Raw genomic sequence first — 25922 nt, 5'->3', positions numbered from 1 at the left:
GATATGTTTACACAAATTTTCAGTATCTCGTTATGGCGAAGCTACTGGGGATTGTACTTGCATTATCAAAGTAGGTTATGGCCTTGAGTCTAGCTTGGCTGTGATTCACCACACTGTTCACAGTAGTTCAACCACACTTCCATATTCTTGTATATTACTAGACCTTTATCTTATTTGCCCAGAAATTCTATTTTTCTCCGCGTCGCACTACATCAAATCAAGCTGTATCTGAAGGACTCTAACTCACCAAGAAGATTAAGAGATGTAGTATCCCACCATCTGAAATGTAGAAAGCCATTTTGGGGTGGGGTGGGTGTCAATTATCACACTGAGCAAACCTCGTCACAGAGATCTTATGACTCAAGGACCACGCTGCATTGACGAAGCGGCCAATTATGGCGATGTTAGTATGTTTCTTGGTTCGTCTAACAATGAGAAATGCTTTTTATACTAAAGTACACGGAGATAGTTTCACTTACATATGTTTCTTGGTGTTGGTTCGTTGTGTCAAACTATCTGTACCAGTTGGCAACACCTACCTTTAGCAGCGTTACTTAAACATCGATAGCTGACACATCCGATATTATCAACAGTATTTTTAAAAATTTTCAATTGTTTTGCGCAGTTATATCAAATAAAAAATAGCTTCCTAAGAATTTTTGTTGCTTACAGTACAACAATACAAGACATGCAAATTTTGTTTTATAAAATTTGAGGTATTTAAACTCTTGTTTTTTAGTCTGCTGTTTAAAATACAATATTAAAAGGTACAAATAAGGTGTTTAAATTCTTCTCCTTTAGTCTGTTTCGTTTTTCAGTAATTATTTACCCTGCCTTGGAGAAAACCCTCTCTGCAGGAAGTGAAGTCGCTGGACACCACAAAAGTTTAGTGTCCATTACAAGCAACATGCTATTACATTTTGCGCAATATTCTAATACACAAAATATTAACGTAGGTCAATTATGGAATCGCTGATTGGTGTAACGACATCGACATTACTCTGTTCCTAATTGGGTAAAAAAAAGTAGATTATCCGATTTCAAACTTTTAGACATGTCCGTAGACGTATTAGCACTGCTCATGGATGCTTCTGTTTCAGGTGTTATTCTTTTAGTTGAAGCGATGATAGCATACTCTTTCTGAAATACTTGTACATCGTTCCCTGCCTATTAAAATGTCTTGAAACAAGTTTTTTAAAGCTGGGATCTAATAATGTCACAAGCATATTAACAGTCTATGAGTTAAATGGTTTCACTCTTTCATTGACTGATTTAGTAAAGGAATCCAGAATACATCGTTCTTCAGTAGTTGTTAAGGTGCCTTCCAAATCTGAAAACTTTGCAGCAATACATCGTATTACAATTAAGGAAGCAGTGATGTATGACTCCCCTGGGATCGTTGTCGTTGCTACTTCAAAAGGTTACAGAAGATCTATTACCTCTTGTACAGCTAAGTAGTTTTCTGCTGTGAGGATAGGCAGTGCTTTTGAACTTTCATTGATCGGAATCTCAAGCTCTCTTCGTCCTTCCAGAATTCTTTTAAGCGTGTGGCATGAGCTGTTCCATCGAGTCCGCACATCTTGTATCAGTCTCAGTTTTTTGTTTCCTCTTTTTTGAACATTGCGCAGTTTATCACTGGCTACTGTAGAGTTATGAAAGAAAGTCCAAATAGCCTTTGTTTCCATAAAATTTTAGAAAACGTTTCCGCCTTAAAACAATCTTGTACTGTTAAGTTGAAGTAGTGGGCAAAACAGGGTGAATGTCGAATCCTTAAGATTGGGGCAGCTTTTTCATAACTTCAGCGTTGTCTGTAACCACTACTATTGTCTTATCATGAATATTCTGTTCTAGTAAGATTTGGTTGATGACTTGAAAAAAAATGTTATATTAAAGTAACCTGCCAGTATCTCCGAAATTTTGCATAATATTGTCAAAAAAATTCTTTTTTTCACAGTCTTGTTATCTGATAAATTACTTTCATATATAAAAAAATAATTCTCGTAAAAATGTGACAATGTATTACTAGTCGATGTTGCGCTGAGCTTCACCGTCTTAGCAGCACGGGAAAAGCAGGAAGAGCAAGAAGAAGAAAAAGAAGAGGATAGTCACAGTAAGGAATAGGGATGACAGAGGGGAAAAATTTACTGGTCTGGCATGCAATGCTGCTACCTTAGTAGTGCATGCTTGCTGATGAACTGCAGCAGATATCGTATAAACTGCACACGGGAATAACATGATTGCGTTTGAAGAGACCAAGGGTGGGTTCTTCACTCATTATGCTTTTTCTCGGTTGAGTTGACACTCAGTACAAAACAAAAGGCCATCACTCCACAGCAGTGCTACATCTGCTACATCGCTCAGATCGGCAACACATGCGATCTTAGTAGTAGGCTCCAGTTAACACTACAACACAAATGGCTCTTTTGGAGTTTTGCTGTGACCTGGGAGCATGGATTGCTGATGAATGGGACGGTGTCACACTGTGTTCTGCAATTGATTGCAGCTCTGCACTATCCTGGACGACTATTGATGATGAGTACAGCTGTGACCTGAGGAAAGGTCCAATTATTCCAACATTCTTGATGGCACCGTGGTGTTACTCCTGGTGTCTTGGTGTGATGGAGATTGAGGGATTTCTGTCAGCACAATGGCACATTGTGGACATGTTGTGTTCTCATGATTTGCCTCTCTTGCAACTGTATCTCAGGGCCATTTTTCAATACGACAATGTTCTTTCACACATAGGTCTCTGTGAAATGTCTACCTGATGTAGAAGTGGTATTACATGTGTGGTACCAGCTAGACCATTAACTCCATTCCAGTGCCAGTATCCAGGATGACAGGACCATTTGCCACAGTTGTGGGCCAGCTTGCCTAAGGGGCTGATACACAGCTTTATGACACCCTTGCCACCTGAATCAGTACATGCATCCATGTCACAAAGCTTACAATGTCATACTGATATGTGGGCTCATACTGACAAGTTCTTCATAAATTTGACTCAGTTTTGTAATCAGTGCTACATGTCACATGCCCTCTCAACACGTTAAGTTTCATTTAATTTTGACCTCTCCCTCTGCATTCTTCACTTTTTATGTCAGGCAGTGTAGCTAAGCAGAATTTCTGAGATGGTGGTAATTTTGGTCATCTACACGTTTTGCTTTGCACTTGCCTTTAGCCTATGCAGAGTTAACATAATGATGCACACGCCAAAAACTTCGTCCAGCATTTAAAAAACCACTAATATGCTATATTCAGTTAATCAGAAAATCCCCACAAATGACACACTAAATTGCATTAATTTTGCTGAAGAAATATTCATCTGCTGCTGCGACATTCTCAGAAAAATTGGTAACAGACATTATCATCACACATCAAGAGCACTGCTTCATGATTGCCTCACACTTGCATCAGTTCTTTCCCTTTTTATTTGGAGTCATTGGAGCCGAGTAGTACTTTTGATAAGTCGACCTTCAGGAATGGTTACGGATGCCACTGAACAGTAAGGCATTTCACTGCAAGACAAGGATCTCAGTGGATGCATGGTGCAGGCATGCTCGTGGAAGTAGTAATACTCCAGTGTTGGGATTGGCATGACAGGCTTTTTATTAGGAGAAAGCATAGCCTATGTGCTACAGTTTGACATCTTCTATTTAACATAACTATGGTCAACTGGCCCACTTGCAGATATCTGGTCTGGTGCTGTACTTAGCTCATCTTACAACCACACCACACATTCAATGAAATCATCTTTGAAGACTCATTGTTTTTGGATTTTCTTGTAAATATGATTTCAGATTCAATGAAAAATGTTAACACTTTCATGGTCTCCCTATACAACTGTTTGTGATGACATCACTAGATAAGATACGCTCACTTATCCAGCAGCAGTAACAACTGAAGAACTGCATGTTGCACTTCAGGATATCTCACTGTCTTTCTGGCACTTTTTGGTGAAGGTGGTAGAGACAGTCATAGAAATCTTGATATCATATCAAAGTTGCACGTGACGGAAAACAATTTGTTTGAGTTTCATATTATGTTCATTTAAACCATGGAATGTTTTAAACTGTCTCACTTTAAATGGCATATGTATTATTTTTTACGTTTTGTATGGTGACATTCAGACACTTGACGGTACTAAAAAGATGCTGCAGGTAACATGGAACTAGAATAACTAAAAAAGATAATCATTTGTCTCGTATTTTTAATATCAATTCTATAATTTCGAATCCATTCTAATTACCAGGCAAATAAAACACAAAAATACATAAATGCTTCATGAAACAGTGGAAAGGCTGACAAGTATGTGAATTTTTAACCTTGGACGGTTCTCTAAATAGTCAAGCACAGCATTGCATGTTGAGCATAATGATAATGTTCTCCTCGTTTTCTTCTATTATTTATAAAACAATTGAAATTTACACTTTACAGTTTTGAAATGTTGTACAATTCGAGTTTTGTAACATTCAGGAAACATAGATTGATAAATTTGTAAAGATATGTTGCACATGGACAAAATATATACTTACAAAAATTACACAATTTCTCATACAGAAGCTTATCTAAAACTCGTACTAATGCAATTCGACAATAGTAAATATCATCTTATTTACTGAGCGTAGCAAGCGCCACTGAAAAACTGGATGGAAATAACTTTTTTTTCTACTTAGTTACAACACTAAATTAATCTTTTATTCATATTTACACGTGCACTCATTTCGCTGATATCTCGTATCACGCACCATACAGTAGTAGAGTTTATCCTCGCAGTTACCATGGGGTTATAACTCGTCTTTCGTTTTCATCAAATGAGTGATCTTTTTATCGTCCAAGACGCCTTTCTAATTATATGTACAACATTTCTAACAAACTAAAAACATTTTTTTGGAGTTGAATGTAAACTTTTCAGTTTCTTTGTCTCGTTCAACGTTGAGATGCCCAGCGCCTTTGGTGATGCCGAGTTGATCGCTCCACTTAGGTAAGTCGGTACTGCCTCTTGCGACCAAGTTTTGCTACAAAAACTTGTCTGAACTTCTGCGGCGCATTAAATGTGTTTTAACGTGGCAAAACGGACGTTCACGTTCGCGGTGGCGGACAGTCATGAGGCAGACGTATTGAGCTGGCTGGGATTGCGTCGCGCTCTTTTGCGGTCCACTGGGTCGAAGGTCGCCATGCGGCTTCTGACGGCCCGGAGGACGCGGCCGGCGCGCCGCGCTGACTAGAAGCTGACGGGACGCGCTGACGTCACAGGTGCGCAGCGCAGCCCGCGTCCGGAACACACTGTGGGCGAGAAAAGTCACATTCAGAGATGACGAGTCGTTCAGCGTAAAATACCCTGTACGGGAAACATGTGCATTGGGGCCTCAAGAAGGAAGGAAGAGGTCTTTAGAGACGGAGCTCAAACACTTTTATAAGGATGGGGAAGAAAATTGGCCATGCCATTTCAAAGGGGCCACCCCGGCATTGGTTTAGGGCGATTTGAGGAAACCACGGCAAACCTAACCCTAGATGACCAAATGTGGATTTGAACCGTTGCCTTCCCGAACCCAAATCCAGTGTGGTAACCCCTATGCCAGCTCTCTTGGTAAGCAGCAGAATTTCTTAATAAAAGTAGTACTAACGCTTAAACGTTAATTAGTATTTAACGTAGCTAATCTCACCATACAAATCAGATTCTTTTTGAGAGATGTGAAATGAATATAGCAGTATTGAGTTGAGGGTCGATTCAATTAAAGAACAAACAAAACCAAACAGAATAATGTGGCTCTCAAGTATCGATACGACGCCAGGAGGGAGATTTACAAAACTAATATACATCTTTAGAAAGAATTTTTACTCTGTAGTAGAATGCGCACCGTCGGCAGTGCCGCAGTGGAAAAAAAATGGTTCAAATGGCTCTGAGCACTATGGGACTTAACATCTGAGGTCATCAGTCCCCTAGAACTTAGAACTACTTAAACCTAACTAACCTAAGGACATCACACACATCCATGCCCGAGGGAGAATTCGAACCTGCGACCGTAGCAGTCACGCGGTTCCGGAGTGAAGCGCCTAGAACCGCTCGGCCACCGCGGCCGGCGCCGCAGTGGTAACACTGGTTCCCGTCAGATCACCGAAGTTATGAGCCGTGGAGCACGGCAAGCACTTGGATTGGCGGCCCTCCGCATCTGCCGAGTGCTGTTGACAAGGGGGTTGCATTCAGCCCTTGTGAGACCAATTGAGGAGCTACTTAATTAAGAAGTAGCGGTTCGGATCAAGAAAACAGACAACACCCCGCAGAGCGCTGTACCGAACGCAATACCCAGTGACGCCTATTGGCTGAGGATAAGAAGGCGGTCGGTCGGTACGTTAAGTCTTCCAAGGCCTCTTCGGATGGAGTTTAGGTTAGCTTTAGTGGAGTGCGCGCTGATTTGAAGATACAAATCAGCGCACATTCTGTTGCAGAATGAATATTCATTCTCGAAACAATCTCCAAGTTATATGTCTCCGCCCATATTTGGCTGGTCGCTTGGTACAATCTAAACTAAAATACATATTTTTGCTCAACTTCCCCTCTCCCCTATTTGAGAAAACCGCTGCTAAACTTCATGATGCGCAAATGACTGTCTATAGATAACTGAAACTTCAGCAGTTTTCGTCATCACACGGGGTCCGCAAACGCGTGTTTGCCTAGAGAGTGACGAAAGAAACTTTTTCGACTGCCGCTTGTGCATTCGTAAGGTAAACACTATTTAAAGAAAGCGCCGCTGGCGGCGCAACGACGGTCTGGCTGGGGAGCGGAAGGCATGTGCTCGATTCCCACATAAATTTTGCAGTTTCTTGTTTCATTTGTATTTTTCACTTATAGAAGTTGGTAGGAAGAGAAGGATTAAAATGGCAAGCAAATCAATAAGGAATGGTCAGAAGGTAGGCAAATAAACTTCTCAGACACTCAGATTAATAAAGAATTAAAATTTTAGTCCTCGTTGTTGTTGTTGTTGTGGTCTTCAGTCCTGAGACTGGTTTGATGCAGCTCTCCATGCTACTCTATCCTGTGCAAGCTTTTTCATCTCCCAGTACCTACTGCAACCTACATCCTTCTGAATCTGCTTAGTGTATTCATCTCTTGGTCTCCCCCTACAATTTTTACCCTCCACGCTGCCCTCCAATACTAAATTGGTGATCCCTTGATGCCTCAGAACATGTCCTACCAACCGATCCCTTCTTCTGGTCAAGTTGTGCCACAAACTTCTCTTCTCCCCAATCCTATTCAATACTTCCTCATTAGTTATGTGATCTATCCATCTAATCTTCAGCATTCTTCTGTAGCACCACATTTCGAAAGCTTCTATTCTCTTCTTGTCCAAACTATTTATCGTCCATGTTTCACTTCCATACATGGCAACACTCCATACGAAAACTTTCAGAAATGACTTCCTGACACCTAAATCAATACTGGATGTTAACAAATTTCTCTTCTTCAGAAACGCTTTCCTTGCCATTGCCAGCCTACATTTTATATCCTCTCTATTTCGACCATCATCAGTTATTTTGCTCCCCAAATAGCAAAACTCCTTTACTACTTTAAGTGCCTCATTTCCTAATCTAATTCCCTCAGCATCACCCGACTTAATTAGACTACATTCCATTATCCTTGTTTTGCTTTTGTTGATGTTCATCTTATATCCTCCTTTCAAGACACTGTCCATTCCATTCAACTGCTCTTCCAAGTCCTTTGCTGTCTCTGACAGAATTACAATGTCATCGGCGAACCTCAAAGTTTTTATTTCTTCTCCATGAATTTTAATACCTACTCCGAATTTTTCTTTTGTTTCCTTTACTGCTTGCTCAATATACAGATTGAACAACATCGGGGACAGGCTACAACCCTGTCTTACTCCCTTCCCAACCACTGCTTCCCTTTCATGTCCCTCGACTCTTATAACTGCCATCTGGTTTCTGTACAAATTGTAAATAGCCTTTCGCTCCCTATATTTTACCCCTGCCACCTTTAGAATTTGAAAGAGAGTATTCCAGTCAACATTGTCAAAAGCTTTCTCTAAGTCTACAAATGCTAGAAACGTAGGTTTGCCTTTCCTTAATCTTTCTTCTAAGATAAGTCGTAAGGTCAGTATTGCCTCACGTGTTCCAGTGTTTCTACGGAATCCAAACTGATCTTCCCCGAGGTTGGCGTCTACTAGTTTTTCCATTCGTCTGTAAAGAATTCGCGTTAGTATTTTGCAGCTGTGACTTATTAAGCTGATAGTTCGGTAATTTTCACATCTGTCAACACCTGTTTTCTTTGGGATTGGAATTATTATATTCTTGTCCTCGTTGTATGAAAGGTATTTCCAGTGAAAGTGTTGAGAAGACGAACATTCGACGCACGTTAGACATGAGGGAGGAAAACGAGGCCTTATCGCATTTAGTGATATACATTACAAAAATTTACACGCGGAACAACATTCCATCGCATCGTCTGGAAAATTGTTTCCCCAAGTTTTCGTGTGCTTACGTCAAATTATCGTTTAATTTGGTCCTTGGGGTATGCAGTAGATCAGTCGTTTAAAAGACTCATTAACAAATGTTTACATCACTTGTTCCAAATCCGAAAAATGCACAAATACAATTAACAAATTGTGTCTTCAGAACATTTCAAAACTACAAGTTGCTGGTAAAAAATTCCGTCTGGTATTGGACTTCTGTGGCGGACAAATAAATACCGTCATATATGATCTCATATGTATAGACGAAGAAAGTCAGCTGACTTGCACAGTAGAAATAATACCGTCAACCTGAACACGTGTGTGCCAGCAATGTGTTGCTTATTTTAGAAAGTTCATATGGAGGCTTCAAAATGGCAATCTGCAACTACATATAAATCCAGCGAGAATTGCACAAACGCGCAAATGCAATAATGATTCACGACGTAATTTAAATTTATGATCAACTTTCAGCACCGACTTTTCAGGATGTGTTATCTACTGCGGGATATGCATCAAAAGTAATTATAGAAAAAGAAATATTTTAAAATACAGACCAAGTCTGTTACGCTGAATCTTCGGGATGAACTATTCGATTGCGTAAAGATTACTTTGATGAGATGTTCTTGTTACTTCGAATATTTGTACGAGAAATGTCATCAGTCTTGTTGTTCTAAGGAACCCAAGGACATGTAAGAGAGTGAGTGAAAGAGCACTTTTGAAGGGACCAGGATTAATGTTTTAATTCTTTCCGAATGCAAGTAGCTTTAGAAATTTATTTTCCTACTTTGTTGTTATCCCTTATTGATTTATTTACTTTATAAACCCTCCTATTTCTAGCAACAAAGATGCAGAAAGAAGTGCGAATGAAAAATCTGTGGATATCGTTTGTGAATCGGACACAGATTCTTTGCTTCCCAGACAGATACCTTGGCCGCTAAAGCCACTGGCGTTTTTGTTAAACAGGGCCTTTCGGAAAACGTTCTTTCCTCCATTTCTACGAAAATATGCTTTTGCGGATGACATATGTAATGACGAAAAATTCTCAATTTTTAATTATCTTTGGATGTAGTCGATTTTGAGTAAATGCACATCGCGACATTTTGGAGCGATTTTCTTAAAAACGGAGGGGGCAGGATTGAGTAAAAATGTCTTAGACTTAATTTTTAGGTATTACACAAGTGTCCTGCCAAACATAAGCCGAATCAGTTGCATTTGTCTGAGGCCTTCACCTGGTAAGCTATGTCTCCGCAATATCTTTTCTTCCAGTCATAGTTTCACAAGGCTGAAGGAGAACTTCTGTGAGGTCGGAAATGAGGTGCTGGTTGAAGGAAAGCGCTGAGGACGCATCGTCAGTCGTGCTTGGGTAGGCCGGCCGAAGTGGCCGTGCGGTTAAAGGCGCTGCAGTCTGGAACCGCAAGACCGCTACGGTCGCAGGTTCGAATCCTGCCTCGGGCATGGATGTTTGTGATGTCCTTAGGTTAGTTAGGTTTAACTAGTTCTACGTTCTAGGGGACTAATGACCTCAGCAGTTGAGTCCCATAGTGCTCAGAGCAATTTTTTTTGCTTGGGTAGTTCAGTCGGTAAGCAATTGCCCGCTTAGAGTAACGGGCGGCACACACTTTTCACCTGACGTGTTTTTTTTTTCAGGTATTGGACTATAAACCAGAAGTAAACGAGATCCTCGAAGACGACGCAGGAGATGGGTGGACTGAGATCAGAACACTGGAGGCTTGTTGTTGAAGTGAAGAAAAAGAAGACTTCTGTCAACGTAGGCCCGAACTAATCCCATATCACAATATAGACGTTATGGAATTCGTCATAATTCAATAAAGCATCAAGCTTTTCCAGATGTAATATCTCTCCATGAGATAGATATTACAAATACATGACTGTTAAGGGTTTGTCTTTGCCATGTTTTGGCATGTAGCAATAAAATAAAGCGTGCAAGTAACCATTTCCCATTGGGCATGGTAATATTTTAATTTTGAAAACGCACAATTGCACAGTGGTTCGGAGTCTATGTTAAACTTTATATCTGCTTTAAGTAGCTGGCTAACGCATTTGAGAGGTCAGAGGAAGACGAGTGCATACAACCGCCAATTCGACCACGCCTAGAAGAACAGCACAGTATTTCAATCACCCTTAGATCTAGGGCTATAATTTAATTTAAAAATGACACTCCATAAACCTTAGATCTATTCGACACTCGTATTATTTGACATGTAGATAGTTTGTCGGAACCTGTACGTGACCTACCTATATTCTCTTAAAAGCAAAACAAATCAATGACAACTCCAACACGATAGTACCGAGTAAAGTGGTGTTCTCACGTGGTAGTTTCGTCATCACTTCTCGCTTGAGTCAAGGAGTATGGCTGGGGAAGCCCACCTGGTTAGCCGAGCGGTGTAACGCACGACTTACCGGAGTGGGAAGGAGCGCCTGGTCCCCGGCACGAATCCGCCAGGCGGACTTGTGTCGAGGTCCGGTGAGCCGGCCAGTCTGTGGGTGGTTTTTGGGCGGTTTACCATCTGCCTCGGCTAATGCGGGCTGGTTCCCCTTATTCCGTCTGAGCTGCACTATGTCGGCGATTGCTGCGCGAACGAGTTCTCCACGTACGCATATACTACCATTACACAACCACGCAAACATAGGGGTTACACTCGTGTGGTGTGAGACGTTCCCTGGGGGGTCCGCCAGGGACCGAACCACACAGTAGCCCTGTGTTCGTTGTGGGGCGGCGGAGGGGTGAAGTGGACTGCAGTAGTCGTCGTGGGGTTGTGGACCACTGAGGCTGCGGCGGGGACGGAGGTCCCCAGTTAATGTACAACATACAACATGGTTGCGGAGGCCTACCTGGGTAAGGAGCAGGCGGTTAGAAGAGCGGCAGCTTGTCCCGCGCCTGCGCCGCCAGCCGCTGCCGCCGGTAGCTGTGCAGACAGATAAAGGTGGCGACGAACGCGGCCGGCAGGCAGAGCCCCAGCAGCAGCACCAGCGAGAAGCGCATCGTGTCCCGCCAGCCCTGCAGGCCGGCTAGCGCGCGCCCGGTGTGCTCCGCCGGCGCCACCAGCACCAGCGTGGTGCCGTCTTCGCCGCCGCCGGTGTCCACCACCAGCGGAGGGCTGCGTACCAGCTTGTCCGCCCTCTTCGTCACCAGCTCCACCTGCCACACAATACAGCTGTCAGTGTTTCTAGTTTTCCAACAGGACAATGCGCTGCCACTATCTCTGCCGCCCAAGTCCACCACGAACAACGGAACTGCACACCAGAGAGCCTGCAAGGACAGTACACTAATGCCCACGGAATGGAGCATGCCAACTAGTCTGCCCTGTTCACCTCCAGCACCACCTGTCACACACCGCACCTGCCTTAACTTCTAGTGAACCAGTTGGAAAGCGTGGTGACTGTACCACCTGTGTCCATACCTGCTTTGCACCAGTGACCATTCTTCATCACACGTTCCACCTGCCCGAACAATATACCCGTTAATGTTTCTTGCATCAGAACTGGGCAGCACAGTGCCAGCTTCTCTGCCAGCCATGTGTACCTACACAGAAGGCTTCGCATCAGTTACACCTCCCTCCTCGTCTCCAGTCCAGCTGACACCCACTCTCCTCAGCACCTGCTCCAGCTGCCACACAACACACTTGTAAGTCATACAACGCAGGCTTTCACGGCTGGTGTTGTCTTCAGATAAAACTTCCAGGCTGAAGCCAGCTAAATGGTACTGCTACGTTGATGCCACATTTGTGGTGTGGACTCATGGTGAAGAAGAGCTGGATGTCTTCTTGGTGCATCTGAACAGTATTAACTCGAAGATACAGTTTACGGTGGAGAAAGAGAGCAACGGTCAACTCAATTTCCTGAATATGTGGATGGGACACTGGGCCACAATGTATATAGAAAGAACACTCATGCGGATCGATTCCTCCAAAAGGAATCAAACCACCATCCTAGGCAAAAAAGAGGTATCATGAAAATCTTGATGGACAGAGCCAACAAAATCTGCGAGCCGGCGTACTTGCAAGATGAATTAAATCACTTACGGTCAGCCTTAATGAAAAACGGATATACCAGCAACGAAACTGATCGAGCCCTCCATCAGAGAAGAAAAGAAGCGAGAAGTCAAGAGCAACAACGGTCACCGACTGGAAAAGTTTTCCTACCGTTCACTAATAAAGTCACGGACCGTATCGGGAAAGTACTGGCCAGGTATGGGATCGAAACAATCCTCAGACCCACCAAGAAGATTAAGGAATATTCAAGAACTGCAAAAGACGCCCGACACCCCCTAGCAACACCTGGAGTGTACTAAATTCCATGCATTTGTGGACAAGTATATATTGGAACAACGAAAAGAAGTGTAAATACCTGCTTAGCCGAAATAAAAGAAACTGTCGCTTAGGACACATCGGAAAATCGGCCGTAGCTGAGCATCTTTTTCCAGATGGGAACCACGAAATTAAATTTAATGAGACAAGCGTTCTAGCATGAACACTCCATTATCATATGCGCATGTATAGAGAAGAAATAGAGATTCACAAACACCATAATAATTTTAATAAAAAAGAGGAAGTTTAAAAGTAGGACAAAATATGGATGTCGACGTTGCGCCAGCAGAATGACAGTCGATTACTCTCAATCGAGAATGATGACGCCTTCCAAAGATAGGCATACCGTCGGCATCACGTGACGAATTGTGATGCCCTTTATGCGCTCTATAAATGCGAGAGTACCTGGACCCTCAGTGGCAGTAGCCAGATGACCTCAGAAGATGTCTCCCGCAGATGGAGACGAAACGTTTGGTGGAAATTTTATACATAGACCACGGCCTCTTAGCCCGGAAGTTTTAACTGAAGACACTTGTAAGTATTTCTGTTTTAGCACTTCTAGCCTTCAGTGTCACTATTTTCCATCACCAGCATCCTGTTGCACAATAATTGACCCACCCTACTCATCACCAGCTTCACCTGCCACAGTCTGCAACAGCAACATCTGTCAGTGTGTCAGATATCCCAATCGGACAGCATAGTGCCACCCTAACCGCTGCCTGTCTCCAGCACCAACGGAGCTTCACATCAGCGGGCTCACCGCCATCATCACCAACTTCATCTGCGATACTGCATGTTTGTCAGTGTTTCTTTTTTCTCATCTGAACAGTCTGTTTTCTCCATCGGCACTGCCTGTGTCAACTGCCATCAGGGGATTGTGCTCCAAAGAAACTGGCTGCTTTGTCACCACCTCAACCCAACACACTGTACTTCAGTCACTGTTTCTGGTTTCCCAGCTGGGCAGCATGGTTGTCACATTCACAACCGCCCTTGTCCTCCCCCCCCCCCCCCCCCCGTGTTATGTCACACCAATGATCTCGCCCTCTTCATCACCACATCAACCTGCCACAGCTACCATCCACAACACGGCGTGTATGATTTCCCAACTGGATTATCTCGTTTACGTGGATTTGTTCGTCACAGTTACCATCCAACAGACCAATATGATCTCTGCCAAAGTTTTGTTTTCCCAGTTTAACGTTTTAGTCTAGAGTTTAGTTTCCAACTTTGCTTTACACAACGTTGATCCTGGTTATTTGTAAACACATCAGAGCATGGTGACGTTCCACACTACAAAATAGAACCATTTCGTTGTATCCATAATAGACACTGAAGTCTTGGTTGTTGTAATCAGTTAACCTGTATACTCAAGCACCTTTCACAGTGCAAAATCGTCAAAATCGATGTGTTTCGAATTATTACACAAGAATCTATAAAAGCGATAAGGACACAAACATAAATAATAATATTTTATAGATTCGTATATAATAATTCTGATGAAGAAAGCTTGCTACATTTTAATACTGATACACAACTATCTTCTCTATTTTACTGACACACTGAAACATCTTAGACGTTCGATATTAACTTACACAGGAAACCCCACAGCTCACCAGACAACAAATAATACACTAAAACTATCGACAGATAAATTAGAGCGATAGGTAGGGCCTACCATATTCTTTAACAAATCATTCACATCTATGCGTCGTTTGGGCTCCTGTTTTTCCAGATTTCTAACTCTCTTAACAAGAATTGGAACTCTTTTTACTTCGCTTTCTGCATCAGTCTACGTTGTCCCACAGACATAATGTATCTGCTAATTACATACCTACTCTCTCTCGGATTTCTGAAACACGTTGAGAAACGCTATTCATTACCCTAACTTCGGTAATGGAGTCTAATCGTTTTCTTAGACATCACTAAATCCGAGTTTCTACCAACCAAATAGCCTCTCTTGGTTAACCTACACACACACACACACACACACACACACACATACACACACACACACACACACACACACACTCCACATTCATGCCTTCAAATCCAAATGTCAGTGCAAAAAACTATCCTCCCTACCCACTATAGATCCTTCATTTCGTGTTTCCTCAGACAAAACCAGATGTTTGGATATGGATATTGACACAAAGCGAGCAATACTCGTACTAAGTGGGGCACACCATGAGTGCATTGCACTACTACAATACCCCATTTCCTAAAACGACCACACTACTACTCTGGACGTGAAAGGCAATGGTTTTATGGCTTCAGTGTATTGTTTGAAACAACGAACAAGACCACTTCTCATGAGCCCTCCAGAGGAGTAGAAATGATTTTCTTCTGTTCCTTGAGGCAGTTCGCTAATACGTGGATATTGTCTGTGATAGTTATTTTTTGATGCTGTTTGTGACGTTCTGCTACGGCATTCAGCTTATTTTGGTTTCCTTCCAAAGATTATACGGTTATTATGTTGAGAAAGTACAGTATTACACATCCATAAACTAAATTGTCGGACTCAGGAGAAGCCATTGCCATGCATGACGCAGAGAAGGCATCTCCATTCCTGGAGCAAATATCTGTTAAAAGTTCACCATAAAACAGGGTTAATTCACGATGACAGCTACAAGTGATCATAGAATTTACCAAAGAATTCTGAGAGATTACCGGAGCCTGATAAGGATTTCTATATAAATAATGGTACATTTTATTTACGGTAACGCACGTTCTTCAGTGTTCTGAAGGCACTGACCTGTATGTGGAAGACAGTGTCAGATGACAGCGAGAGAGTGACGCAGGAGGAGTCTGTGTAGAGGTTCCCGGTGATCCCCCCGCCGTCCACCTCCCACGTGACCAGGTACAGCGGGGATCCCCCGTCGCTCCTCGCGGCCTGCAGCTCCTTCTCCGGCAGTCTCCACGACAGCTCGGCGATCACCAGCGCTCCTTGATGGATCACGGACGTCAGTCGCAACGACCACTGGCTGCCGTTCTGTCAACAGATGGAAAGGTTAAGCACTGGTCACGTAAGATACACGACACGTGCGCCATCAGTCGAAGCAGGTGCTAAAGACCTTGCTGTAGTGTGCCCACAGCATCTTATCATCATCATCATAGTCAGTCCAAAACAGTTTTGAGACTGGATTAACAGAAAATACAGAGCAGTTAAGATGGTACTCCAATCTCCTCCTCATTCCACACACTCAAACTTTAGTGAAACGCACAGAACGTTCTTACAAACATATGAAACTGTCAGAAACGTCTTTCTTTCAGGTTGTGTTGAACTCATGCGTCACATTCTTAATTCACTGACGTCGCTTGTACACCAGGAATGACATCAGCCCCTCGGAAAGTTTTGGACGGACAGTGAAGTTTATTATTACTTCTACGTACGTAATTACAATAATAAAAATAGACGATGTCTAGAGATAATACAGGTTACCCATCTAAGCTGCTACTGTGTTATTGTCACTGGCGATGTCTTGTCTAACGATTATCAGTTATGTAGTAGAATGTAGCCTCAATTGAGCGCTGTCGTCAGAAGTAAGAGCAAAAAGGCAATAATTAAGCAGCAATCTGGGCTAATAAATTTCTGTTTGCTTGCTGTATAAGCTTGTCTATTTCTTTATTTGAATGAGCAAGCTGACGCAATGGTTAAAGTGCAGGACTATGACTCAGATGGAGAGTGATTTACCCTCCCTTCCTAGCACCCATGCAAAGCAGGTTCTATTCAGCATAGTTTCTCTGCACCACATAGCACACTGCAGGGAAGATTCTTTTGAAAACTACTATGCCGAGTTCCTTCACTACCATCATCATCAGTTCTAATGTCACTTGTCGACAACACTAGCGTCGTCTCCAATTGTGGAAACTGCCATCGGGTATATCGAAGTAATGGTTCAGTAATTATATACTATGTGATCAAAAGTATCCGGACAGCCCCAAAAACATATTTTTTGCATATTAAGTGCATTGTGATGCCCCCTACTGCCAGGTACTCCATATCAGCGACCTCAGTAATCATTAGATATAGTGATCAGAATGGGGCGCTCCTCGGAACTCACGGACTTCGAACGTGGTCAGGTGATTGGATGTCTCCTGTGTCATACATCTAAACGTCAAATTTCACACTCCTAAACATCCTTAGGTCCACTGTTTCCGATGTGATAGCGAAGTGAAAACGTGAAGGGACGCCTACAGCACAAAAGCGTACAGGCCAACCTTATCTGCCGACTGACAGAGACCGCCGACAGATGGTGTAATGTGTAATAGGCAGAAATGTATGCAGACCATCACACAGGAATCCAAAACTGCATCAGTATCCACTATGACAGTTAGGCGTGAGGTAAGAAAACTTGGATTTCATGGTCGAGCGGCTGCTCATAAGCCACACATGAGGCCGGTAAATGCCAAACGACGCCTAGCTTTGTGTAAGGAGCGTAGACATTGGAAGTTTGAACAGTGGAAAAACGTTGTGTGGAGTGACGAATCACGGTACACAATGTGGCGATCCGATGGCAGGGTGTGGGTATGGTGAATGCCTGGTGAATGTCATCCGCCAGGATGTGTAGTTCCAATAGTAAAATTCGGAGACGGTGGTGTTATGGTGTTGTCGTGTTTTTCATGGAGGGGGCTTGCACCCCTTTTTGTTATGTGTGACACTATCACAGCACAGGTCTACATTGGTGTTTTAAGCACCTTCCTGCTTCCCACTAATCAAGAGCAATTCGGGGATGGCATTTGCAAGTTTCAACACAATCGAGCACCTGTTAATAATGGATGGCCTGTGGTGGAGAGGTTACACGACAGTAACATCCCTGTAAAGGACTGGCCTGCACCCAGTTCTGTCCTGAATCCTATAGAACTTCTTTGGGATGTTTCGGGACGCCGACTTCGTGCCAGGCCTCACCGAGCAACATCAATATCTCTCCTCAGAGCAATATTCCGCGAGGAATTGGCTGCCACTCCCCAAAAAACCTTCCAACACCTGCCTGAGCGTATGCCTGCGAGAGTGGATGCTATCATCAAGGCTGGTGGGACAACACCATATTGAATTCCAGCATTACCGATGGAGGGCACCACGAACTTCTAAGTCATTTTCAGCCAGGTGTCCGGATACTTTTGATCACAGATTGTAAATCGACTGCATGAAACTCATTAATGACCGCAATGCTGTTTAGCACTATGCTGTAAACAAAAGTCACGTACGATTTGCTTACAAAAGCGAAGAATCTTGTTTTATTTGCTTACTGTATATTCACTCTCGTATCAAAAGAGTGAAGAGGATGCCTAGGAGCAATCAAGTGAGCCGGTAAATACGGCTATCTCTGCACGGATACTAATTTTCACGGCGATATATGGATAATCTCAAACTTGTTTTCACAAATATAAGAGAAACATTCTTATGCAACTAACTAGAAATCTACTTCACATGCACTGTCTGATCAATTATGTCTAACAACTGTTAGTGGACATTTAGGGGTGTCTCCATCTTTCATCCGTATGGCGGCTTGAACTCTGCTGGGGACACTTTGAATCATGTGTCTGAAGTCTGAGGATAGATGGCAGCACATAGTTCCTCAATATCCAAAACGAGAAAAGATATTTTGTTGGACGCTGGATTCTGGAGCGTAGTCGACGTTCTAACTCATCTCAGAGGTGCTGCACAGGATTAAAATCGGCACTCTAGGCAGGTTAGTCATTTCACAAATGTTATTGATCACAAATGACTGCCTCAGAGACGCAGGCATATGACAGGATGCTCCTGTCTCCGAAATATTCCTCTACTGTTCGCAGTACGCAACGCCATAAAATTGTTCATATCATATCACATGCAGCATTTCCTAACCACGAAAAATGTTGAATTTAGCCTAGTCGTCAAATGTGGGCTGTCTTGGAAAACTGCCTTCTCGGATCGCTAGACAACATTCAGACAAATCGTATTAATGGGTTTTATTACGAAATGATCAATGACAATACTTAACTTTGACAATAGCTCATAAGCGTCGCAAGCCAAGGGCGACATGCATATAAGAAATCTCTCCAGTATATACAATTCTTAATACGAGTACAGTAATACAGTTTTCTATTCAGTTCGCTAGTTGTGAAGCTTCTCTAGAATCGTTATGTCCTCCTCGCCTAGAGGGCACTACCGTCACGTTGTCGTCCTGGAGAGGGGTCGGTCAGCGTGCGATTGGCTGACGTCTCCTTCATAGCCCTCTCTGTTCTGTCGTTCCCGACCGGCGAGCCGGCGCGTGACTTTACGCTGGAACAAATAATGCCCTCAGATCTTAAAACAACCTCCTCCATACATATCTGTTGTCACTACACATGATAGCATTCGCCAAAACCAAATCCGTCCACCGGATTGCCACAGGGTAGAGCGTGATTCGCCACTGTCCACTGGTGTTGCTTAGCACTGACTACAGGATATGTGGCTCATGAGGAGCTCACCAACCGTTGCACCACATTCTTCTTAACTCAGAATGCAATAGCTGGACTGCTGATACCACTTTGGAACTCAAGAGTGATTCCGTCCGCAACTTTCTACGACAGCCTTCCGCAATGCACAATGATCGCTGCCCGCCGGTACACGACGTCTTCATGGTCTTAGTTTAGCTGTGGGAGCTCCTCCGCGTTTCCACTTCACAGTCACATCACCACAGGAGACTTGAGCAGCTTCAGATGGACACAGAGCTCTCTTGACCGACCAAATCTAGTGTCACTGCTTCTATACTGCTTTTATGCTGGCGGGTCCACCACTTTTGACATATAATGGTCATGAGACTGGATTCCATTAGGAAGTACTCAGACAACTCCAGCATAGGTCGTATAAATTTGAAACTGTTACTTTATTATTGCATGTCGATATCATTCAAACGAGCCCTGCATAACAAGACTAACTCCAGTGGACTCATATAATCATCCACAAAATACAGAGGTATTTGCAGTGAAGACATGCCAACTAGTAGGTAAGAGTTTCAAATTGATATGCAATAATAAAACAACGGTTTCAGATTTACACGTCCAGTGCTTGAGTTTCCCTTGTTTGCAATCTATTGGTCAGTCTGAAATACATAGGGGTATCCAGATGCTTTCGTCAGGTGGTGTACATCTTAACTGTGAAAAAGTGGTTAATCATACTTTAAGCAAAATCAGTCAGATGATACCAGTTATGTCGAAACTAATGACAGTTATTGTGTAATAATCGTCCATATAAAATGTGATGTAATCTCCTCTGTAGGAAATACAGATACTAGTCTAATTAACAAATCTTTCAGCTGCTTTTACAGCTTCGTTTCAGCTTGACCTGTTTAAGGACGTGTTTCTTGTTAAGATTGTTAGACTGTTTCCTTCCCTAAGGCTCAGTGGGAAACTTTCGTTTTGTAGAAATACATTGTTCCTAAAATGATTACCTTCTCTACGAGGAGCCAAGTTCCGTCTCGTCGTAAATGGAACGATGAAAATTCCTCTTATATCTACCTTCCAAATTCTATATTCTAACACAGCTCACCTCCGTTTCATCCCCTCGTCAGCTGACGCTGCGTGTGCAGTTTGCTACTGTATGCCAGCACTGGTGTTGTTAAAACAGTGCACAGTGTAGCTTTTTGCGTTGTCAAGCAATGTGTGTAAATTGTGTCCAACGTGTAGAGTGAATGATGTTGAAGTATGAATGATAATGTAACACTAGTTTTTTACAGTATAATGCAAAAATGTGTAAACGGAACAAGATTCCACACTAGGTTGCGTTGACTTTTAATAGATAGGCCTTATATTTGGAAGGATGGAGACACAATATCCTTCCAGCCAACCTTAGTTAAGTATCCATGGCTCCTTTCAATTTCTCCAAGTAAATGTCGAGTTAGTGTCTGTTATAAGGCCCACTAATATACCATCATTCTCAAACTAGAACTAGAATTGCACTGCCTGACAAAGTAAAGCACCCAGAAAACATGGTCGGATGCCGATGTAACTTCGTATACGTACATACACGCAGCAGTAAATTAATGACTAGAAGTGCGTTTCTCTGTGACAAGTAAAACGGCGACCGGAGTGTATTAGTCTTGTTTGAGTTTAGTGTCGTTAGCAGGAGCGGTAGGGTGTACAAGGGGCATGAACAGCATCAGATGTTGAATGATCACTGTGAAGGGTGCCGCGTACTCATATGAGATAGCGTTATCAGGAGATGAACGTGTTTGAATGTGGCCTCATTGTGGGTCTCTATTTGGCTGGCTGATTGAATGGGGCAACATCCAGATTTGTGGAGCGTTCAGAAGCGCCGATGGCTCGATGTTGAACTGCGTAGGAAGGTAAGGACAGGTGTACTCGTCGACAACCCTACAGACGACCACTGCAAATGGTTCTAATGGCTCTGAGCACTATGGGACTTAACATCTGAGGTCATCAGTCCTCTAGACTTAGAACTACTTAAACCTAACTAACCTAAGGACATCACACACATCCATGCCCGAGGCACGATTCGAACCTGCGACTGTAGCAGCCGCTTGGTACCGGACTGAGGCGTCTAGAACCACTACACCACAGCGGCCGGCACGACCATTGCAATGGAGGACTCTGCACCAATCACATCGTAATCTCTTCACATCTGGGGCTGCCATGCTACAACATCCTGCGCCAGACTGGTAGAAGCCGGAGTACGGAATTACGTCCCATGCCGTTCACACCAAAACCGGCTGCATTTGGAATGGTGCCATGACGAGGAAGTACGGTCTGCTGATGAATGGCGTTACATTGTGTTCAGCCATAACTCGTGGCTCTGCACACGCCAGATGACCATTGTCGGGGATTATGGTGCTGATCTGGAAGGGATTCCAGTCTTTCAATGTTTTGAAGAGGCACATCAGTGTTATTGTTTGAGTCATGATGCGAGCAGGCACGGGGTATGGCTTCAAGGCACGGATGGTAGTGACTGATGGAACTTGTAACACAGCAAGTTATTACCAGATGACATTCGGTGCAGTAAGGCACGCAGCCATTTGGTACCGTGACTGCAGGATGGCTATGTTTCTTCCTTTTTTTTTCGCTTTGTTCACAGTGCAGCTGACGCTGCCTGCCGTGACAACTGCATAGCGTACTATTCAATCAGTTCGAAAATTCATACCCTCTAAGAATCTAAATAATCCATATTAGTTATTATCCGATTTTGTTCAAATTTGGTACACAGCCTTTTGTTATTAATGGACTGATGCTGCCAAAATAACAGATTTTTATTTATTATGGTTCTGCAGATAAAAAGAATTACCTAAAAGTCCTAAAACGTAAGCTAGTTTTTTAAAACCAAGTCAGGAATAAATACAGATTGACTTTCAATATCATTTGAAGCCATTACAAATTTACCAGTGCATAAAATATATTAATTAGAATTTCCTTTTCAAAACTGTAGTCCTGTGCATCACTTAATACAAAAATCGGTCAAAATTATTATCTGATTATATTTTGCTGCGTGAGTGCGTGAGAATGATTGAGAGAGTGCATGTGTGTCATACGTTAAAACTTAATATGCCATTTTTCATAAAACCTTGCACAAGTAGGCCGTGGGAAAGTTATGGTGCAACCATGATTCAGATGACGTACGTCGGTGTGAGCTTGCGTTTGTATAAAACCAGCCAGAAAGAAAGTTAGAGGTGAAATAAGTTTACTTATCAATTTGAAGACTAATTCGTACTTCGCTTATTTTGATTAAACAGTATACTAGAAATTGAAGTTTTAATGACGTTAATTACTATCAGATTATTGATTGAATACGGCAAGATTTGCCGCGAGAATGATCTGGAAGGAACATTCTGATTGGTCGTTTAGATCAACAGCCAATCAGAATTAGGCCGTCCCCGCGGGAATATAGTGAAGTGGGCAGTCAGTAGAATAGTTGGAGAGAGTCTCTTGCTAACCGGCCTACGAGTTACACCGTGTTAGATAGCTCCGTAAAAATACTCTGAAAAATGAAAGAAAAATATTGAGTTAAATTCGGTTCGAATACCTCGTAACTGAAGCGACTGGAGTTACGAATATTTTAATGAAAGTTTGGTGTTTCTAAATTAAATAGTTCGAAAGTTATGAGCGTGTAAACTTTCTGGTCGTAGTAACAATTCCGCGTGGCATGTTTCGTGCTCTGTACGCAATACTTTGGCGAGCACTTCTTTCGAAGAAGACCACTGAAATGACCGAATGTTTAACTCGCGAGTAGTTGTGAGTCGGTACCTGGTAGAACGTAAAAATTATTCGGGTCGGACTTGCAACAATTCTGGCTGTTTTTCGAGTGAAACTATGCTGTACAGACAGTGAACTTTGAATGAGAGAGCATTACCATAATAAATACGGATTTGATAGCCATTTCCTGTGTTTCCATATGAATAAAAAGTACATTCAGTCTAGTTTTAAATGCTTTCTGCAAGTAGACTGCATCCTCCGAAAACCCGATTTTTCTTAAAATGAACTTTCAGTAACTGACTTCCAACTCAAGTTACGCGTCCTCTGCGTGGTAGGTATTAGGTAAAGGTTTCATCAACGCAGCTTTACACTGCCTAGCACCACTTGCTACTACAGAGTGATAGGACGTCGGAAAGAATTATGTCGGGGTAGGTTTAATTTGATTAAACATGCCACAGTATTATCTGCCCATATGCCCATTATCATATGCCGATTTTTCCATATGTTGAAAGGTTCCCGAAGTAACTGGCTAATTCGTCCTGTATCTTATACATGTTTGCTGCTCTTACACCATTATAGGTGCTAAAAGTGATGCACCGATGAATAAATCTAGTATTACTACTACTGCTACTACTAAATCATCCGCTTAGACGAAAGACTTCCACTTGGAACAGGCTTATAACCCAGTCAACGGAGACCAAAAAAGATGGAATAGGGGAAAAATTTCGTGTAGTCGCAAATTTTCGTACAATTGTAAGAGACAGTGCAGTGAACAGCGAACTAAAACTTGTGACCGATGTGGTGTGATTCTGAGGGTGGGAGCGCGTTTGGAGGTGACGTTTTTATTGTTATCACGAATAACAAGGAAACCGCGGTTGCTACTGAAATGCTTCGAAGTACAAAATTAAACTACATTAAATTTTCTACAAAACAGTCAGTTATTTTGTCTCTAGGATCAGCAATTATCACGTGTCCAGGAATGAAAAAAATCGCAGATTTCTAGTGTTCAAAAGCTATGAAATGAATGTTTATTGTTGAATCAAGATGGATAAAGTTAATAATGTGTATATACCGCATTTAAATGAAGTAAAGATGTATGAAGTGATAAAATTTGGTGTTTGGATGTGACGACGAGGAGGGGGCGGGGGAAGGGCACGGGGGGGGGGGGGGCTAGACGCATTATGAAAGGTAGGTCACGAGAATCTCAATACGTCACAAGAAGCAACTAAAGAGTGTTTCAGAAAGTTATACCAACCCTTCCGCGGCAGGCTTCATAAATCATTGCTGACGCAATGTGCAAGCTCCCTGGGGAAGGGGAATTGTTTTATTTCTTCAAGTGTGTAGAAACGGTATTAAATGCAGACGTAAGTTACTATTGGAATTAACGCAAGAAAAGGGAAAATGGAGAGATTCTATGAAAATTTTCTGCACACTGTTGCACACTGCTAGAGGGGAAATGGATTCTTGGTCATCGTGTACGGTAGTTGCAGCATACTTCCATGAGTGCTGCTCGCTTAACAGTATACAGATGGATTATATATAACCAGCATTTCCTGTCCAGTTCTCTTACGTCAGTAGGAAAACTATCTTCACAGGACTCGGGTATATGGTGGAGTTACTTTCACGGCAGCAAGTCAGGACAGCCAACGCCTGGATATATAATTTTGAAAAAGTAACTTCTGTGTTTCTATGCGCGGCCGGTTTCACACCATTTCAGCTGCAATAACGGTTGACATTTGTACAACTTGGCATATAGAGACTAGTGTTAGTGTACAAATAAACAGTTAAAATGAAGATTTATATGCGTGATGAGCATACTGACAAAATCTAGTCATGCTCAAATCGAAAAAAGAGGATAGGATGACACATGGTTTATGTTGATGTTGTTGTTGTTGTTGTTGTTGTTGTTGTTGTTGTGGTCTTCAGTCCTGAGACTGGTTTGATGCAGCTCTCCATGCTACTCTATCCTTTGTCAGCTTCTTCATCTCCCAGTACCTACTGCAATCTACATCCTTCTGAATCTGCTTAGTGTATTCATCTCTTGGTCTCCCTCTACGATTTTTACCCTCCTCGCTGAGCTCCAATACTAAACTGGTGATCCCTTGATGCCTCATAACATGTCCTAGCAACCAATCCCTTCTTCTAGTCAAGTTGTGTGGCAAACTCCTCCCCAATTCTATTCAATACCTCCTCATTAGTTATGTGATCTACCCATCAAATCTTCAGCATTCTTCTGCAGCACCACATTTCGAAAGCTTCTATTCTCTTCTTGTCTAAACTATTTATCGTCCATGTTTCATTTCCATACATGACTACACCCCATACAAATACTTTCAGAAACGAATTCCTGATATTTAAATCTATACTCGATGTTAACAAATTTCTCTTCTTCAGAAACGTGTTCCTTGCCATTGCCAGTCTACATTTTACATCCTCTCTACTTCGACCATGATCAGTTATTTTGCTCCCCAAATAGCAAAACTCCTTTACTACTCCGATCCGTAGAACGCCAGTTTTCTTTCTCCTGATAACGACGTCCTCCTGAGTAGTCCCCGCCCGGAGATCCGAATGGGGGACTATTTTACCTCCGGAATATTTTACCCAAGAGGACGCCATCATCCTTTAACCATACAGTAAAGCTGCATTCCCTCGGAAAACATTACGGCTGTAGTTTCCACATTCTTTCAGCCGTTCGCAGTACCAGCACAGCAAGGCCGTTTTGGTTAGTGTTACAATGCCAGATCAGTCAATCATCAATACTGTTGCCCCTGCAACTACTGAAAAAGCTGCTGCCCCTCGTCAGGAACAACACGTTTGTCTGGCCTCTCAACAGATACCCCTCCGTTGTGGTTGCACCTACGCTGAAGCACGCAAGCCTCCCCACCAACGGCAAGGTCCAAGGGTCAGGGGGAGGGGGGGGGGGTGCAAGGTTCATAACGAGCAAATTATCGCTAAGTATAAG

The 25922-nt window shown here is 42.7% G+C and overlaps 1 protein-coding gene across 1 annotated transcript in view; it reads right to left on the bottom strand.

Moving 5' to 3' along the window:
• Window positions 1-4202: 4202 nt before the first annotated feature.
• Window positions 4203-25922, bottom strand: part of LOC126412221 (uncharacterized) — a 113903-nt gene continuing 92183 nt past the window's right edge. The window contains exons 6-8 of the mRNA XM_050081710.1: window positions 15549-15785; window positions 11322-11628; window positions 4203-5283 (exon numbers count right to left, since the gene is read on the bottom strand). Of these exons, the coding sequence (XP_049937667.1) occupies window positions 11341-11628; window positions 15549-15785 (525 nt within the window). The 3' untranslated portion in view covers window positions 4203-5283; window positions 11322-11340. The remainder of the gene's footprint in view (window positions 5284-11321; window positions 11629-15548; window positions 15786-25922) is intronic.

Source organism: Schistocerca serialis, chromosome 7 (assembly GCF_023864345.2).
Source record: "Schistocerca serialis cubense isolate TAMUIC-IGC-003099 chromosome 7, iqSchSeri2.2, whole genome shotgun sequence".
NCBI classification, from domain to species: domain Eukaryota; kingdom Metazoa; phylum Arthropoda; class Insecta; order Orthoptera; family Acrididae; genus Schistocerca; species Schistocerca serialis.
The sequence above is the reverse complement of the archived record's forward strand: the minus strand, read 5'-3'. Positions and strand labels throughout refer to the sequence as shown.